Raw genomic sequence first — 18,495 nt, 5'->3', positions numbered from 1 at the left:
AAGAATGTCTGCTTTTTTAGTTTGAGTAGATATTGTCAAATTACCCTTTCCAAAACAACTATACCAATTGAATGTCCTACTAGTAGTTTGAGAGTTTTTCCTCCTACTAACTGCCAATACTATTTTCAAAGTTTTTAATCTTGACTAATCTGATAGTTAAAAACTGGTGTCACATTGTTATTCATTATTGTTTTTCTTTACCTGTGAACTGCGTATTCATGTCCTGTGTCCTTTTTTTTTTTGGCCGATTAGTGGGAGAGGTTTGTTTTACTGTATTGCCCAGACTGGTCTCAAATTCCTGGGCTCAAGCAATCCTCCCACCTCGATCTCCCAAAGTGCTGGGATTATAGATGTGAGGCACTGTGCCCAGCCCCGTTTTTCTTATTGAGCTGTGTATTTTTTTTTTTTTCTTAGTGACTTGCAATAGTTCTTTGAATATTGAGGAATTGACACTGGTTTTTCATGTTGCATGTTTTCAGTTAATTATTGACTTTACATTTATTTTTTGAATTGAGATATAATTCACATACCATAAAATTTACCCCTTTAGGGAGCCAGGCGCGGTGGCTCATGCCTGTAATCCCAGCGCTTTGGGAAGCTGAGGCAGGTGGATTACTGGAGGCCAGGAGTTTGAGGCCAGCTTAGCCAACATGGTGAGACCCTGTCTCTACTAAAAATACAAAAATTAGCCAGGTGTGGTGGCGCATGCCTGTAATCCCAGCTACTGGGTAGCTGAGGCAGGAGAATCACTTGAATCTGGGAGGCAGAGGTTGCAGTGAGCCAAGATTGCACCTCTGCACTTCAACCTGAGACTCTGTCTCAAAAAAAAAAAAAAAAAAAAAAAAAGGGCCAGGCGTGGTGGCTCACGCCTGTAATCCCAGCACTTTGGGAGGCCAAGGTGGGTGGATCACAAGGTCAATAGATTGAGACCATCCTGACCAACATGATGAAACCCCATCTCTACTAAAAATACAAAAAAATTAGCCGGGCATGGTGTTGGGCGCATGTAGTCCCAGCAACTCATGAGGCTGAGGCAGGAGAATCACTTGAACCTGGGAGGTGGAGGTTGCAGTGAGCCGAGATTGCGCCACTGCACTCAAGCCTGGCGACAGAGCGAGCCTCTGTCTCAAAAAAATAAAAATTAAAAATAAAATTTACCCCTTTAAAGCATACAATTGAGTGGTTTTTATTACTAGACATTTTACATGAGTGGATCCATACAATATGTTGCCTTTTGTGTATGGCTTCTTTCACTTAGCATGTTTACAAGGTTTGTTTCTGTGGTAGCATGTATCAGTACTTTCTTTTTATAATTAAATAATATTTCATTGTGTAGATATACCACATTTTATTTATCCATTCATCAATGGGTGGACATTCGAGTTATTTCTATTTTTTCTTTTTTGGCTATTATGAATAACTCTGCTCTCTTTAGTCTATTTGGGCTGCTATAACAAAATACCTTAGACTGGGTAATATATAAACAATAGAAATGTATTGCTCACAGTTCTGCAGATTGGAAAGTACAAGCTTAAAGTGCCATCAGACTCAGTGTCTAGTAAGGGCTCATAGTCTCTGCCTCATAGATGGCACCTTCTAGCTAATCAAATTCAGGAGGGCAGAGCTGTCATGACCTAATCATTTCCCAAAGGCCCCATCTCTCTTTTTTTTTTTTTGACAGAGTCTAGCTCTGTCACTCAGGCTGGAGTGCCGTGTCACGATCTCGGCTCACTGCACCCTCTGCCTCCTGGGTTCAAGTGATTCTCCTGCCTCAGCCACTTGAATAGTTGGTATTACAGGTGCGCAACACCATGCCTGGCTAATTTTTTTTTTTTTTTTTGGTAGAGACAGGGTTTCACTGTGTTGGCCAGGCTGGTCTTGAACTCCTGATCTCAGGTGATCCACGTGCCTCGGCCTCCCAAAGTGCTGGGATTACAGGCGTGAGCCACCTCGCCCAGCTGCAAAGGCCTCCCCTGTTAATACCACCATATTGAAGATTAAGTTTCAACATGAATTTAGACAACAACAGCTGTTTTGAACATGCATTCACAAATTTTTGTGTGAATGTACATGTTCAGTTCTTTTTAGTATATACTTAGGAATAGAATTGCTAGATCATATGGTAATTCAACACTTAACTTCTTGAGGAACTGTCATGCTTCTTTCCAGAGTGGATGTACCATGTTACGTTTCTACAACAGTGTATGAGGATACCAGTTTCTCTACATTCTCACACTTATTTTCCATCTTTTTGATTGTAGTCATCTTAATGGGTATAAAGAGTGATATGGCATTCTGGTATTTATTTGTTTTTGCTGTATGTTTTAGTTTTTTATATAGCCAACTTTATCAGGAATACACATACATTTTTTCCCCTGAAGCCAAATATGCTTTAGCTCTGCATATTTTTCTTTCTTTTTTTTTTTTCTTTTTTTGTTAAGACAGGGTCTTGCTTTGTTGCCCAGGCTGGTGTGTAGTGGCGTGATCATGGCTTACTGCAGCCTGCTGCCTAGAACCCCTGAGCTCAGGTGCTCCTTCTGAGCTCAAGTGCTTCTCCTGCCTCAGCCTCCTGAGTAGCTGGGACTACCACCATGTCCTGCTAATTAAAAAAAAAAGAAAAAAAATTGTAGCAACGGGGTCTCAATATGTTGCCCAGGCTGCTCTTAAACACGTGAGCTCAAGCAGTCCTCCCCATCTTAGCCTCCCAAAGTGCTGGGATTTCAGGAATGACCTACTGGACCCAGCCTTCTATTTCCTTTTTTTTTTTTTTTTTTGAGACAGAGTCTTGCTCTGTTGCCCAGGCTGGAATGCAGTGAGTGGCATGATCTCAGCTCACCACAACCTCCGCCTCCCGGGTTCAAGTGATTTTCCTGCCTCGGCTTCCTGAGTAACTGAGACTACAGGCGCGTGCCACCATGCCCAGCTAATTTTTTTTATTTTTAGTAGAGATGGGGTTTCACTATGTTGGCCAGGCTGGTCACGAACTCCTGACCTTATGATCCACCCACCTCGGCCTCCCAATGTGTTGGGATTACAGATGTGAGCCACTGCGCCCAGCCCTTCTGTTTCTTTATAGTCTCTTTTTCATCCTAGTAAGTTCCTTAGATGTCTGGCAATCTTTTTTCCCTCGTGTTTAAGAATAGGGGAATAGGCTGGGTGCGGTGGCTTATGCCTTTAATCCCAGCACTTTGGGAGGCTGAGGCGGGCAGATCACCTGAGGTCGGGAGTTTGAGACCAGCCTGGCCAAAATGGTGAAACCCCATCTCTACTAAAAATAAAAAAAAAATTGGCCGAGTGTGGTGGTGGGCACCTGTAATCCCAGCTACTTGGGAGGCTGAGGCAAAAGAATAGCTTGAACACGGGAGGCAGAGGTTGCAGTGAGCCGAGATCGTGCCATTATACTTCAGCCTGGGTGAGAAGACCGAGACTCTGTCTCAAAAAAAAAAAAAAAGTTGGGGGGGAATAAAAAATGAGAAGCTTTGACCATGTTAGTATATGGCTGATTTGAGCTAGTATTGGTACAAAAGTTATTGTGGTTTTGCCATTTAAAAAAAATAATTTTTGCACCAACCTAGTAACTGACTATAAATATAAACTTCACCATAGGATCTCACTAGGCCATTCATTTGGAAATTTTCCCAAATCCATATCTTTAAGTCTTTCCTCTTAGAGTGGTCAAATTCCCTAGAAACAACTCTTCTGGTATCTTAACTAGAGATCTTGTTGCTAGTATTTTGGTGGCCAAGTGGCAATATCTAGTCAGTTATATTTCACTTCACTTAATCTTCCTATTTTCTTTTTTTTTTTTTTTTTTTTTTGAGACAGAGTCTTGCTCTGTCGCCCAGGCTGGGGTGCAGTGGCCGGATCTCAGCTCACTGCAAGCTCCGCCTCCCGGGTTTAGACCATTCTCCTGCCTCAGCCTCCCGAGTAGCTGGGACTACAGGCGCCCGCCACCTCGCCCGGCTAGTTTTTTGTATTTTTTAGTAGAGACGGGGTTTCACCGTGTTAGCCAGGATGGTCTCGATCTCCTGACCTCGTGATCCGCCCGTCTCGGCCTCCCAAAGTGCTGGGATTACAGGCTTGAGCCACCGCGCCCGGCCAATCTTCCTATTTTCAATTTGGCATCCACCCCCATCACCGTTGGGGCTCCCAGGTAGAAATTATTTTTTATCCTTTCAGAGAATAAATCTCCATTGTTTTACCTAGATGTATGGAGAAAGTGAAGGGATCTGAAAGTATGGCTGCTTCCAGATCAGACTTTCAACTTGATTTTTAACTTTTCATTTTGAAATAACTTCAGACTTACAAAAAACATTGTTAAAATAGTACAAAGTGCTTCCATAAACCCTTCGCCATTCATCTGTGGGAAGCTTTTTAGAGGTACAACTTTCCTGGTTCCTACCCGAGGTTTTAAGTAGTTCAACTGGGTTAAGGCATAGAAGTGTATGTTTTTAAAAAGGTCTTTAAATAACTAATGTGCATCCAGATTTAGGAGCCACTTTCTTAGACATTATAAATGTTAGGAAAGCGTTTATTCATTCAACAAGTATTTATTAAACAATAATGTATTAGACACTGGCTGGACACTAATGATAGAGATTAATAAATCAGGGTCTTTATTCTAAAGTTGCTTATTACTAAATGGGAGAAAGAGACATAAAGGAATAAAATTATAATTCAGTGGGATAAATGCTATATTAGAGCTACACAGGTAAGGGACTGGTTTACTTTAGCAGAGAGAAGTAAGAAGGGCTTTATGGCTAAAGTAAAAATTTGATCTAGGACTTGAAATCTTATCAGGAATCACCCAAGTGAAAAAGTATATTCTATTAAGAAGGAGCAGCGAGCATTAAAGCAAGGAATTCTGATTGGTTACAGCATATTGTTGGAATGGTAAGAAGATTGATATAGTGTGGTATATGTGGTTGGTAATGGAGGGAAGTAAAGCTGGAGAGGAAGGATGAAGGTGGATTTTAAAGTACCTTGTAATAAGGACTTTGATTTTAAAGGACCTTGTGATAAGTTTGGATTTTATTATGAAGTCAGTAGGAAGATGGTAGACTTATTTATAGGGGAGTCATCTGTTCAAGCATGTATGATTGATTGATTTTTTGAGATGGAGTCTCACTCTGTTGCCCAGGCTGGAGTGCAGTGGCGTGATCTCGGCTCACTGTAAACTCTGCCTCCCGGGTTCAAGCAATTCTCCTGCCTCAGCCTCCTGAGTAGCTGAAAAACAGGCTTGTGCCACCATGCCTGCCTAATTTTTGTATTTGTAGTAGAGACAGGGTTTCACCGTGTTAGCCAGGATGGTCTCGATCTCCTGACCTTGTGATCCACCCACCTTGGCCTCCCAAAGTGCTGGGATTACAGGCTGAGCCACCATGCCTGGCCTCATTTATTTTTTAAAAACAGAAACATAGATGACAAGATGACAGCAAGGGATATGACTTGTAATAAGGATAATATAAACAGGAAATCTTTGAGAAAGATGCTATGTTGATCTGATTAAGAAATCATAAAGGTCAATATTAAGGCATTGTGATAACCAGTTGCTAATAGAAGTAATTATTTGTAATCCTTTTAACCTTGCATTTGTTGTTTTTAGGTTTGAAGTCCTGAGTTTTCTCATGCTGTGTTATAATTCTGCTATTGTATATATGCCTGCCTCATCTTATCAATCTCTTTGTCGGATGGGTTCCAGGTGAGAAGAGTGATTATTACTAATCTTCATATTTATTTGACAGATATTTATTGAACACATTCTCTAAGCCAGGCACTCTTCTAACTTCTGGTAATACAGCAGTAAACAAAACTCAGGGAGCTTATATTCCTGTAGGAGTCCGTATCCTCATGAGGCTGTTTTTTTGTTGTTGCTTTTTTATGAGATAGGATTTCTCTCTGTCACTCAGGCTGGAGTACAGTGGCTGAATCATAGCTCACTGTGCCCTCGGCCTCCTTGGCTCAAGGAATCCTCCCGCCTGGGCCTCCCAAGTAGCTGGGACCACAGGTGTACACCACGACACTCAGCTAATTTTTGTAAAGACAGGGTCTTGCTATGTTGCCCAGGTTTGTTTTGAAGTTCTGGCCTCAAGCATTCTTGCCACATCAGCCTCCCAAAGTGCTGCGAGTACAGGTGTGAGCCACCATGCCTGGCCTTGTGCATTATGAAAATGTTTTCAGCATTAAAGAAATATTTTCTAGCTGAACATAGAGTTGTACCAAGACATCCAAATCTAAGGTTGTTTAGTGACATATCTTATCATTCCCTGGTTGCCTTTGTAAATCACTTTGAGATCTTTGAAAAAAATAGTGCTGTATATATGGGAAAGTCTTAAGGAATGTGAACCTCTTCCCATACATTTCATAAATAACTGTCTCTGTGTTGGAGAAAGTGATTAGCAATAGTACCAATGATGTATGTGTCTCATTTGTATGTGGGGGGTGGATATTCTGTATCTCATGGATTATAATCTTTACTAAATCAGAATTTCTAATAATTTGGACAGACCTAGGCTGAAATCTTGTTCTGTCACCCAGGCTGGAGTGCAGTGGTGCCATATCAGCTTATTCAATCTTTGCCTCTCAGGTTTAAGCGATCTTCTCACCTCAGTCTCCTGAGTAGCTGGGTCTACAGGTGCCCACCACTGTGCTGGGTTTTTTTTTTTTTTTTAAATAGAGACCGGGTTTCATGGTGTTGCATAGGCAGGTCACAAACTCCTAGGATTAAGTGATCTGCCTGCCCTGGCCTCCCAACATGCTAGGATTACAGGTGTGAGACACTGTACCTGGCCTTAAATTTCTACTGTGGAAAAAATGTAGGCCAGGTGCAGTGGTTCACGCCTGTAATTCCATCACGTTGGGAGGCCAAGGCGGGCAGATCACCTGAGGTCAGGAGTTTGAGACCAGCCTGGCCAACATGGTGAAACCCTGTCTCTACTAAAAATACAAAAATTAGCTGGGCGTGGTAGTGCATGCCTATAATCCCAGCTACTTGGGAGGCTGAGGCATGTGGATGACTTGAACCTGGGAGGCAGGGTTGCAGTGATCCGAGATCGTGCCACTATACTACAGCCTGGGTGACAGAGTGAGAACTTGTCTCAAAAAAAAAAAAAAGAAAAAAAGAAAAAAATTTAAGTGATATAAATTAGTTTGGAGACAATGGATGTTTAGAGTCACAGAAGTTCAGTTATAGAAGGAATTCTGAATTCAGCCTTTCAAAATGATTTTTACTTGAGGATATCAATCCCCCAAAAAGGTTAAATGTTGTGTTCGTTTTCTATTACTGCGTAATAAATTGCCACAAATTGAGCAGGTTAAAACATCACACATTTATTGTTTCACAGCTTTTGTGGGTCAGGAATCCAGATGGCTTAGCTGGGGTACTCTGCTTAGCGTCTTACAAGGCAGCAGTTAAGATGTTAGCTGGAGTTGCAGTCTCATCTGAGGCTCAAAAGTTTTGTTGGCAGAATTGAGTTCCTGTGGCTGTAGGACTGAGGGCTTCAGTTTTTTGTGGCTGTGTGCTGGAGGCCATCCTTCGCTCCTTGCCACATTGGCCTCCCAACACAGGCAGCCTACAACATGGCAGCTTACTTCTTCAACATAGGAGGAGTGAGACTCCAGCAAGACCTGTTACCTTATGTAACGTACTCATGTACACATAATCATGGAATCCCATCACCTTTGCCTTATTCTATTGGTTAGAAGCAAGCTGTAGATCCTACCCTTGCTGAAGGGGAAGGGCATGACACTGTGTGAATACCAGAAAGATCATAGGGATCATGGCTCTCCAAGAGTCTGTCCACCACAAGTGCTTTGCTCAAGGTGACATGCTATTGTGTTACTGGGAAGAGATCCTGCTTAAACAAAACTTACTAATTTTTCCCATCTAAATTAGCTGTTACTTTGATTTTACAGATTACTTAAAAATATTTGTTTCTCTTAACTGTAATAACGTGATTAATGTCTAACAAAATTCTTGTCTCTAATTTAGATGCTGTTTAAGCACTTACTGCCTATCTGCAGATAAATTTATTTATAATTCATTACTTTAGGTTCATTAAAAGAAAACTGCCTGCTCTCTCATTGACAACATTATTGTGGCCTTCAATAGAATTTCTTTTTTCTTTTTTTTTTTTTTTTGAGATAGAGTCTTCCTCTGTCACCCAGGCTAGAGTGCAGTGCCACAATCATTATACATAGCTCACTGCAGCCTCGAACTCGTAGGCTCAAGCAGTCCTTCCACCTCAGTCTCTTTAGTAGCTATGACTATAGGGATGTGCCACCATATTTGGCTAATTTTTAAATTTGTTATAGAGATGGGGTCTCACTGTGTTGTCCAAGCTGGTCTTGAACTCCTGGCCTCAAGTGATCTTCCTACCTTGGTCTCCCAAAGTACTGGAATTATAGGCATGAGTCACCACACTCAGCCTAATAGAATTTCTTAATAACAAAGATGATGGCGGAGTTTAGTGGTCCTCAAACTTTTGTTCTTTTGTTCATATATCCTCTACAGAATTTTGAAAAACTATGTACTCCTTGTACGTTGTTGGCATTAAAGGTTTTTCATCCTATCTTAAGTAGGTAGAAATTATATAATTTCTAGGCCAGGCGTGGTGGCTCATGTCTGTAATTCCAGCACTTCAGGAGGCTGAGGTGGGCAGATCACCTGAGGTCACGAGTTTGAGACCATCCTGGCCAACATAATGAAACCCTGTCTCTACTAAAACTACAAAAATTAGCCGGGAGTGGTGGCACATGCCTGTAGTCCCAGCTACTTGGGAGGCTGAGGCAGGTGAATCGCTTGAACCTGGGAGGCAGAGGTTGCAGTGAGCCGAGATCAGGCCACTGTACTCCAGCCTGGGCGGCAGAGCGAGACTCCATCTCAAAAAAAAAAAGGAAAAAGGAAATGATGTAATTTCTAGTATGTAAGTATCGACATAATTAAAAAAATAACTGTTGGGTCACTGTTTTAAATGTATGTAATGTAAATACCATAATGATGTGATACCATCATCCATTTGAGGAATAAATGAAGAAACTTTTCTTTAATGGTCTAATATTACATTCATTCCTTTTTCTCCTTGAAATTAAAGGAGAAATTTCCATTCCCCTTTCGCCACATAGTTTTATCTTAATATAATGCTATTTTTATTTTATTTTTTATTTTTATTTTTTTGAGATGGTGTCTTGCTCTGTTGCCCAGGCTGGAGTGAAGTGGCACGATCTTGGCTCATTGCAAGCTCCACCTCCCAGGTTCACGCCATTCTCCTGCCTCAGCCTCCTGAGTAGCTGGGACTACAGGTGCCTGCCACCATGCCCGGCTAATTTTTTAAAAATATTTTTAGTAGAGATGGGGTTTCACCGTGTTAGCCAGGATGGTCTCGATCTCCTGACCTCGTGATCCACCTGGCTCGGCCTCCCAAAGTGCAGGGATTATAGGCATGAGCCACCGCGCTTGGCCATATAATGCTGTTTTTAAATAGCAAGTCTTTTATTGTATATCTCTGCTACAAAAAATATATAAACAGAATTTAAAAAAAAATTTCCCAAGACCATAAGGCACTAAACACTAAAAAATGTCTTCTGGATTTACTATTACAATTATTTTACTAAATTAATTGATTAAATAATGTAGTATATTACAACTGTTGATCATTATCAAGCCTAACTTTTTTTGGAAGCATCACTTAATGAGATGAAATGGATGTTAGGGAGTTGTTTATAGTTGTTTGTTTAAAAATGGCCTCACAGACAACAGTATTTTGAAATGTCCTTTTGTTTTGAGATTTCTATACTTCCCATTAATTCACCCTGATACAATTTGGGTTGAGTGAAAGTTAGACATTTGTGTGTGTATGTGTGTGAAAAGAAAGAAGGATGATTGTGAAAGAGATGGTTAGCTATTTTAGAAAAGTTGCTTTTATGTGCAGTCCACTAGAATGAGTGCTTTATGAGAGCACAGATTTCATTTTTATTTTTTATCTTTCACCTGTTCACAACTGTATGCCTAGGCCCAGAACAATGACTGGTATATAACAGGCACTCAATAAATACTTGAGGAATGAATAAATTGAATAAATGAACTTAGGAAAACAAAAACTATTTTATTTAAGGAATCTGGAAATCACATGTTAAATAGTGTATTTTCCTAGGGTTTGTGTGAGTGGGTTTCCACGGCAACATGAAAAACATTGGAAAGAACTCTGTGGTCGAATAGTATTGGATCCTGAATTTATGGTGCAGCTTCTCACAGGGGTGTATTATGCCATGTAAGTAGGTGGAATATAAAATTGTATGAATTCTTCCTAATGTTTAGAAACTTTGAAAATTTCTCTTTCTTCCTTATCAGACACAGTACTGAATCTTTTGTTCCATGATGGGCTTATCTTCTTTTTCTAATATGGTTTCCTTTTAGTACTTTTAAAATAGCCAAAATATAACACAACTAGTCATTAAAATTGGAGTCTAGAAATTGTCAGATTTTCTGTATGGAAGACTATCTCTACATAGTTCATAACCCAGGTTTTCATGAATGCATTAAGTAGATTAAATATCAGCATGTAATAAAAACCAATTTATGTGAAGAAACATTTGTAAACATAGCATTTAAAATCTGTTTTGTTTTTATAACCAAAAGTGGGATAGTTCACAAATGAAATGACATAACACTTGGTATGAAAGTTTTGCTTCACAACCAAAATAGTAGGATTTGGAACAATTTAAAAAGTTGTGCTGAAGATTAGATATTTGCTCAGGAGAGTAAATGATCTTCTTCTTCATAGGTATAATGGACAGTGGGACCTTGGCCAGGAAGTTCTTGATGATATCATTTATAGAGCCCAGCTAGAGCTTTTTTCTCAACCACTATTGGTAAGTTATTATCTTTACTCTTTATTAAATATACTTGTACCTAAAAAAGGTACTAGGTTAAAAAAGTAAGACAATCCAAATAATTAGGGGAAAAATTTTATTCCATGATAACAGTTGGTTAACTGTTAGAGAGAAAACAAAATAGGTTTAGGTCCTTTCCACCTTCCAGTACCAAAATAAAGTTCAGATAAAGTGAATAATTAAATGTTTTGAAATCCATTAAGAAAAGAGAGAAGAAAAGGTTCTAAATATTCAGATTTCTGGAGAAGGGATTACTTTCTAAGCATAAATGATAGGACAAGTCACTAAAATAAGTTTGATCCCCATCCTCCAGCCCCCACATAAACACTTGAATTCTAAGCTGTTAGGTTTTTGGGTTTTTTTTGTTTCTTGTTTTGTATTGTTTGTAGAGACAGGGTCTTTCTGTGTGGCCAAGGCTGGCCCCAGCCTCCCAGAGTGCTGGGATTAAAGATGTGTGACACCACACCCAGCCTATTCCATCAGTTTTTTTAAATTTATTTTTTATTTTTATTTTTATTTTGTTTTTGATATGAAGTCTGTCTCTGCCACCCAGACTGGAGTGCAGTGGCGCGATCTTGGCTTACTGCAACCTCTGCCTTATGGGTTCAAGTGATCCTTCCATCTCAGCCTCCCAAGTAGCTGGGATTGTAGGCACCACCATGCCCAGGTGATTTTTTTTTTTTTTTTGAGACAGAGTCTCACTCTGTCACCTATGCTGGAGTGCATTTGCGCGATCTCAGCTCACTGCAACCTCTGCCTCCTGGGTTCAAGCAATTCTCCTATCTCAGCCTCCCGAGTAGCTGGGACTACAGGCGCGTGCCACCACACCTGGCTAACTTTTTATATTTTTAGTAGAGATAGGGTTTCACTGTATTAGCCAGGATGGTCTCAATCTCTTGACCTCGTGATCCACCCACCTTGGCCTCCCAAAGTGAATTTTTGTATTTTTAGTAGAGACAGAGTTTCCACTGTGTTGGCTAGGCTGGTCTTGAAATCCTGATCTCAAGTGATCTGCCTGCCTTGGCCTCCCAGAATGCTGGGATTACAGGCGTGAGCCACCACGCCTGGCCTCCATCAGGTTTTTAAAAGCAAAATTAATATATGCAGGGCACAAACTGAGAAACATTTTCAGCAGTCATGATACGAATAAGCAAATTAATATTTCATTCTATGTAAAAAGATTTTGTACTCTCCCACAAAATAAACAAATCTTCAAATGGTAAGTGATCAATTGAAAAACAAATGTAAGGCTAGGTACGGTGGCTCACACTTGTAATCACAGCACTTTGGGAGGCTGAGGCGGGTGGATCATCTGAGACCACAAGTTCAAGACCAGCCTGGTCAGCGTGGCAAAGCCCTGTCTCTACAAAAAAACACAAAATTTAAGGCCAGGCCCTGTGGCTCACACCTGTAATCCCAGCACTTTGGGGAGGCCAAGATGGATGGATCACGAGGTCAGCAGTTTAAGACCAGACTGTCCAAGATGGTAAAACCCCATCTCTACAAAAAATTAAAAACATTAGCAGGGCATGGTAGTGGGCGCCTGTAATCCCAGCTAATCGGGAGGCTGAGGCAGAGAATTGCTTAAACCCGGGAGGTGGAGGTTGCAGTGAGCCAAGATTGTGCCACTGCTCTCCAGCCTGGGCGAAAGAGTGAGACCTCATCTGAAAAAAAAAACAAAACAAAAACAACATTAGCTGGGTGTGGTGGCGCATGCCTGTAATTCCAGCTGCTTGGGAGGCTGAGGCATGAGAATTGCTTGAACCTGGGAGGCAGAGGTTGCAATGGGCTGAGATCGTGCTGCTGCACTCTAGCCTGGGTGACAGAGCAATACCTTGTTTCAAAAACAAAACAAAACAACGAATGTAAATATCCAGTAGTGGAGTGAGGAAGGCATTCTTTATGTTACAGTGGTAGTGTGAAACAACTCTGAATATCCCCTGAAGAAGCAGTTTGGTAATGTGTGTTTATTTCTTTGGCCCTCTATCCCATGTCTAGCAATGTATTCCAAGAAACTAAACTTAAATTTAATACCAAAATTATAAATACCAAAGACAATGTATTATAAGCACCACATTGCAGTTTTATTTCTACTTGCAAAGGAATAAAAACAGTCTAAATGTCCCACAGCAGAAAATGATTTAAGTTATATAATATTTACTTGATGAGATTATATATATGAGGTTTTATATTAAAGGGAAGTGCTAGCTTGTATGAGGTAGAAAAACAGTATACAACTATTTTTTAGATCTAGACAGGACAGAGGAAACATAAAATGCTATAATAGTTGTCTAGGTGATTTGACTGAATTTTTATTCCTTTCCAATTTCCTAAGCTTTTTGTAGTATTTTGATAACAGTATTCTTAAAATACTATTTTCTACTTGCAGTATTGTAAGAATACAGCTTTTTATTTCACTGTTTCAAAAAATCACTATTATTTTTTGAGACAGGGTCTCACTCTGTCACTTATGCTGGAGTGCAGTGGTGTGATGACAGTTCACTGTAACCTCCACCTTCTGGGCTCAAGTGGTCCTCCTGCCTCAGCCTCCTGAGTCGCTGGGACTACAGGTGCATACCGGCACACCTGGCAAATTTTTGTATTTTTTTGTGGAGACAAGGTCTCACCTTGTTGCCCAGGCTGGTCTCAAATTCCCAGACTCAAGTGATCTGCCTGCTTCAGCCTCTCAAAGTGGTGGGATTACAGGCATGAGCCACCATGCCTGGCTCAGCTTTTTAAAAGCCATTTTATTTATATCATTTTTAAAATATTTAAGCCAAATATAAATTTATCAAGGTAGCATTTGCAGTAATTCTCCATTTGAATTCCCATTTGTTTCCTAATCTTACCCTGAGTTATATTAAAACAAATGGATAAAAAGATTTAAAAATTACATCATCAGAGTAGTACCTTGAACTTATGAAACTCTTTAATAGTTGATCCTTTCAACAATCTTGTAAATTAAGTAGAGGTGGCATTTCCAAGGCAATACAGGTAAAGAGATTAGTAACTCTAGTTACAGTATTCCTTTATTGTCCGTGGTCTCTGAGGTACACAATAATAATACCCTCTTTCCCTGTTCAAATCTAGAGCCATATGATAAACAGAAAAATAGTTGGTATATGGGGAACAAGTATTTTCATTACTGTTAAAAGCTAAATTGAAAGACTTTCCTCCACATCTAGACCTTGGAACAGCCCACTGGCAAGAATGTTTGAGTGAGCAGATCAGGCACACCCATCCAGGCTGCTTAATTCCATGTGGGCTTGTCCAAGTGGAGAGGGAAGGAGCAAGACAATCCTTTAGCTCAAGATTTTTGCTAGATTAGTACAACCCAGTTAGGAAACATGGATCAGTCAAATGGCAATTACCAGGTATGTCACTTTCCTCTTCAGGGAGCAGAAAATGGTAGGACAAAATGTCAGAAGTATTTAAGGAACATTTCTCCTCATGTAAACAGAAGAGCAGAGAACATCCTAATGTTTTATTAGAGATTAAATTTTGCATGTTATTTATCTGAAGAATCAGACAATTCTAAATTGTCTCATAATCAGAGTTTATATGTTAATTCTTTGGCATGCTTTTTCTCTTTGAAAGTCAACAATTTTAAGGCATCATTGGGGTATGTGACTCATATTTTAGAAATTCTCATTTGAAAAGCCTGCTTAAAAGAATACAGAACAAGCAAGATACATTTATTAAACATTATAATACAAATTTTAAATACATATTCAAAAGTTATGGACACATGTAGTATAAACAAAAACTGCATATTGATTGTAAACTTGTATAGACTTATATTATCATTTTAGGTTGCCAATGCCATGAAAAACTCATTACCATTTGATGCTCCTGATTCTACACAAGAAGGCCAGAAAGTCCTTAAAGTTGAAGTCACTCCAACAGTGCCGAGGATTTCTCGGACTGCAATTACAACAGCTTCAATCCGTCGTCATAGATGGAGAAGAGAAGGTGAGTACAAAATCCCCATAGTCCACACATGGAGTCAAGTAAATTTATCACTGTTTTTACAGACTGTCTTAGCACATGATATTAAAAGACCCTGTGTAAAGTAAATTTTTTTGTTTATCACTAGAAATGTGACTAAATGTCTAAAGTTATTTTAATATGTATTTATAAGATAGATGTTTAGATTGCTGTATGAAGATTAAAACAAAATAAGATGAGGTTAATTTTTGTCTTTTTTTGAACTAAATAAGAAAAATAGGAAAGAAGTTGCTTTAACCTTGTTACCATACTGGAAAAAAAAAGGTGCACGTATGAGCACTGTGGGAAAAACTATATAACTGGCCAAACTAACAGTATAATGCAAGCTATTCATAAAATGATTTATTCTTGATTTTTGATTTTTATCTTTGCCTTTCCTTTTTTTGTAAGTGCTGAATCCAGCAGTATTTCATACACATGGTACTTGAATAGTCAAGCTGTCTTGCCTAAGAGATATTGCCATTTTAATGATCCTGATTTTTCTGTCTTAATTCATTTGCAAACCTCACATTGTTCATCTGCTGCCTTATGTGTGTGCATGCTGTGCACACACATGTAACTATATAAATAGTGTTTGTGTTTATATCATATCCATATATACATTTTCTTATCTGCCTGGGTCAAAATGCTCAGAAAATAATAGAGCAGCATAAAAGCACTAAAATTTTATATGTTGAATCCCAGATGGCTTTGACTTCTCAAACGAGGCTGACTCGAGTATTCCTGGCTCCCCGATCCAACACGGCTCCACTGACCTAGGGATCAAACGTGTGCAAGAGGGGGAGGTGCTGGTGCGCAGGACCCCTGAGCATGGCTCACCCGAGCCCAACTCAGCAACAGCCACAACAGAGGGTAGGACAGAGATGAGGAGGCAGAAGTCAGTGAGGCAGTTGCTGGAGAAGGATCCTGGCTCTCTATCCCCAAGCAGAGCATCTTTCCATTCTAATGTGTGTTTCCAGTACCCCAGGGTGTATTAGCTTCTCCTTGCAAAGCACCCTCCCTCCTCATATGCATAGCACCGGGTCAGGTGCAATCTTTAGTTACCATTTGTGCTGGTCTGAAGTCTGCATCCTGTGTAATCAAGGAACAGCTTGGCATGGCTACTAACAAGGCAGGGTCCTGTCTCCAAAAGGTCTGCAAATGCTTGGAATTTTTTTTATTACTGAGCATGTTTATTCTAACATTAGGAAAGAAAAATGTACCCAGTGGACATGAGCCTTATTCATCAACATGAATGATTTTAATTATACAATAATTTATTCTTTAAAATTTTTGAAGAGAGTTTTAAAACATTAGCATATTATCTTTAAGATCAAAATTGAAGTGGAGCCAGCTGGTTTATGTGTAATTCTGTGGTGTTCAATGAAGAATTTCTTAGCTCTTTGACCAAGTATGCTGATGTTCATTGGCTTTATCATCTGTAGATTAAGTTGCTTAGGTCTAACTAGTAAACTACTGACACCTTCTATAAATGTGCTATCCTGATGCACAGTACATTTTACAATTTACTGTAAATAATGGTGGTATTAAATTCAATGGAATTAAAATGTATTATTATATTTAGAGGTCAGATATCCTAGTAGAGCCTTATTTCTATAATGTAAGTATCACAACATGGAGGGGTTTTTTAATACCCTTCCCTTGAACCCCCATCTGCAAAAGAATGCTTCTCTTTGTTGGGAAAGTATTTACTTGCTGTTTTGCATGTAATGCCATAGGAATTAGCTTTGTAAAGGAGGGAACTGTAGCCAGTTTTTAAAAAGTTATTTAATGTATTGCTACTGTGGATCCTTTATACTTATTAAATCAAACAAGTAGCTTTAAATGAGGTTATATATTTTTACTTAAAGACCAAACATACATAAAGCAGTTAATTTCCACCATAGGGAACTCTCTTGCTCTTTGGTGCATTAGAAATTTGAGCATGCTCAGTAAGAATCTAAATCTACCCTCTGTTCCCTTGCCCATTTACCCAGATTGACCTTATTTCATTTAACAGTGTTGCATGTGCATGACCTAGGGACCCAAAAAAGTTGGTGCTGTTTGAGAGATCCTTTAAATGGCTCTGAAAGATGCAGCCTTCCCTTTATTCCCTGTATCTTATTACGTTATCCCTAGGAGTAAGTTTTATCTTGTATAAACATGTAACAATAAGAAGATGAATAGATGTGGAACCCAGAGTTGGCCTAAACTGAACATTTTTGAATGACTGAGCCACTTGATATTTATCTACTACTATTGCTAGAATATTGGAAGTATTTATGCTAAATATAGTACCATGTTAATCAACAGTTGCTCAAATTCCAGAAAGTGTAGGATTAGGTTGAAGCATTCCTTCAGATACATCAAGTCATACACTTTGAAACAAATGAACCAAAATAGTAGTTCCTTTTTAATATCCTATAAAATATTAAAATATCCTATTTTAATATCTATCACTGGTAAAATTTCAGTTTGGGGGAGGGAGGAAGAAGGTGTAGCCACAAGGAAAGAGGAATGTTTCCTTATTTTACCTTTTAATCCAGATTGTTTGTAGTCTTATTTATTTATTTTTTTGAGGCAGGATCTCACTCACATCACCCAGGCAGGAGTACAGTGGCACAATCAAGGCTCACTGTAGCCTCAACTTCCTGGGCTCAAGTGATCTTCCCTCAGCCTCTGGAATAGCTAGTACTACAGGCACGCCACCACAGCCGGCTAGTTTTTTGTATTTTTAGTAGAGATATGGTTTTGCCATGTTGCCTAGGCTGGTCTCAAACTCCTGGACTCAAGCAGTCTGCCCACCTCAGCCTCCCAGGGTGCTGGGATTACAGGCATGAGCCACCACCCCGGCCTATTTGTAGTTTTAAATCAATGTTAACAGAAGCCAAATGTATAGGTAAAGTCAGCCATGAATAGAAATGTTCATTAAAAATCCATTTCATAGCTTCTTGGGGTTCAGTGTAAATACAAAAAGGAATAAAAAAAAAAAAAAAAGAAAAAAAATCTATTTCAGATGTCTCCTCTTCGGACCAGGAATGTATTGTTATCACCTTTGGACCAAATTACAAAGGAAAAATGTTTTGAGACACTGTTGCCTTTTTCTTTCTTGAGGGTTTTTTCTCGACCCCCAGATGGTCTCACTCTGTTGCCCAGGCTGGAGTGTAGTCGCACAGTCGTAGCTCACTGTAACCTCAAACTCCTGGGCTCCAGCAAACCTCTGGCATCACCCTTCTCAGTAGCTAGGACAACAGGCATGTCACCATGCCCAGTTAATTTTTAAATTGTTTGTAGAGATGGGGTCTTGCTATGTTGTCCGGGCTAGTCTTGAACTCCCAGGCTCAAGCACTTCTCCCGTCTTGGCCTCCCACGTGTGACGCACTGCACCCAGCCTCCTTAAGATTCGTAGCTCACTACCACCTCGAGTTCCTGGACTTAAGTGATCCTCCCACCTCTGCCTCCTCAGTAGCTGGGACTATAGGTGGGTGCCATCACATCTGGCTAATTTTTTAACTTTCTGGAGATAGGATCTTGCTATTTGCCCAGGCTGGTCTCAAACTCCTCAACTCAAAGGATCTGTTTTGGCTTCCCAAAATGTTGGGATTACAGGCGTGAGCC

The 18,495-nt window shown here is 39.7% G+C and overlaps 1 protein-coding gene across 33 annotated transcripts in view; it reads left to right on the top strand.

The window, feature by feature from the left end:
• The window catches only part of HYCC2 (hyccin PI4KA lipid kinase complex subunit 2), an 83,329-nt gene that overhangs the window by 59,028 nt on the left and 5,806 nt on the right, over positions 1-18,495 (top strand). For 16 of the 33 annotated variants that reach the window (XM_077956335.1, XM_015110622.3, XM_077956351.1 and 13 more), the window contains 5 exons: positions 5,606-5,701; positions 10,152-10,268; positions 10,782-10,869; positions 14,703-14,862; positions 15,583-15,750. In XM_077956335.1, coding sequence (XP_077812461.1) covers positions 5,606-5,701; positions 10,152-10,268; positions 10,782-10,869; positions 14,703-14,862; positions 15,583-15,750 — 629 coding nt within the window. 33 annotated transcript variants of the gene reach the window in all.

The sequence above is a fragment of the Macaca mulatta genome, chromosome 12 (assembly GCF_049350105.2).
Source record: "Macaca mulatta isolate MMU2019108-1 chromosome 12, T2T-MMU8v2.0, whole genome shotgun sequence".
Classification (NCBI taxonomy): domain Eukaryota; kingdom Metazoa; phylum Chordata; class Mammalia; order Primates; family Cercopithecidae; genus Macaca; species Macaca mulatta.
This window is presented reverse-complemented; position numbering and strand designations above follow the sequence as displayed.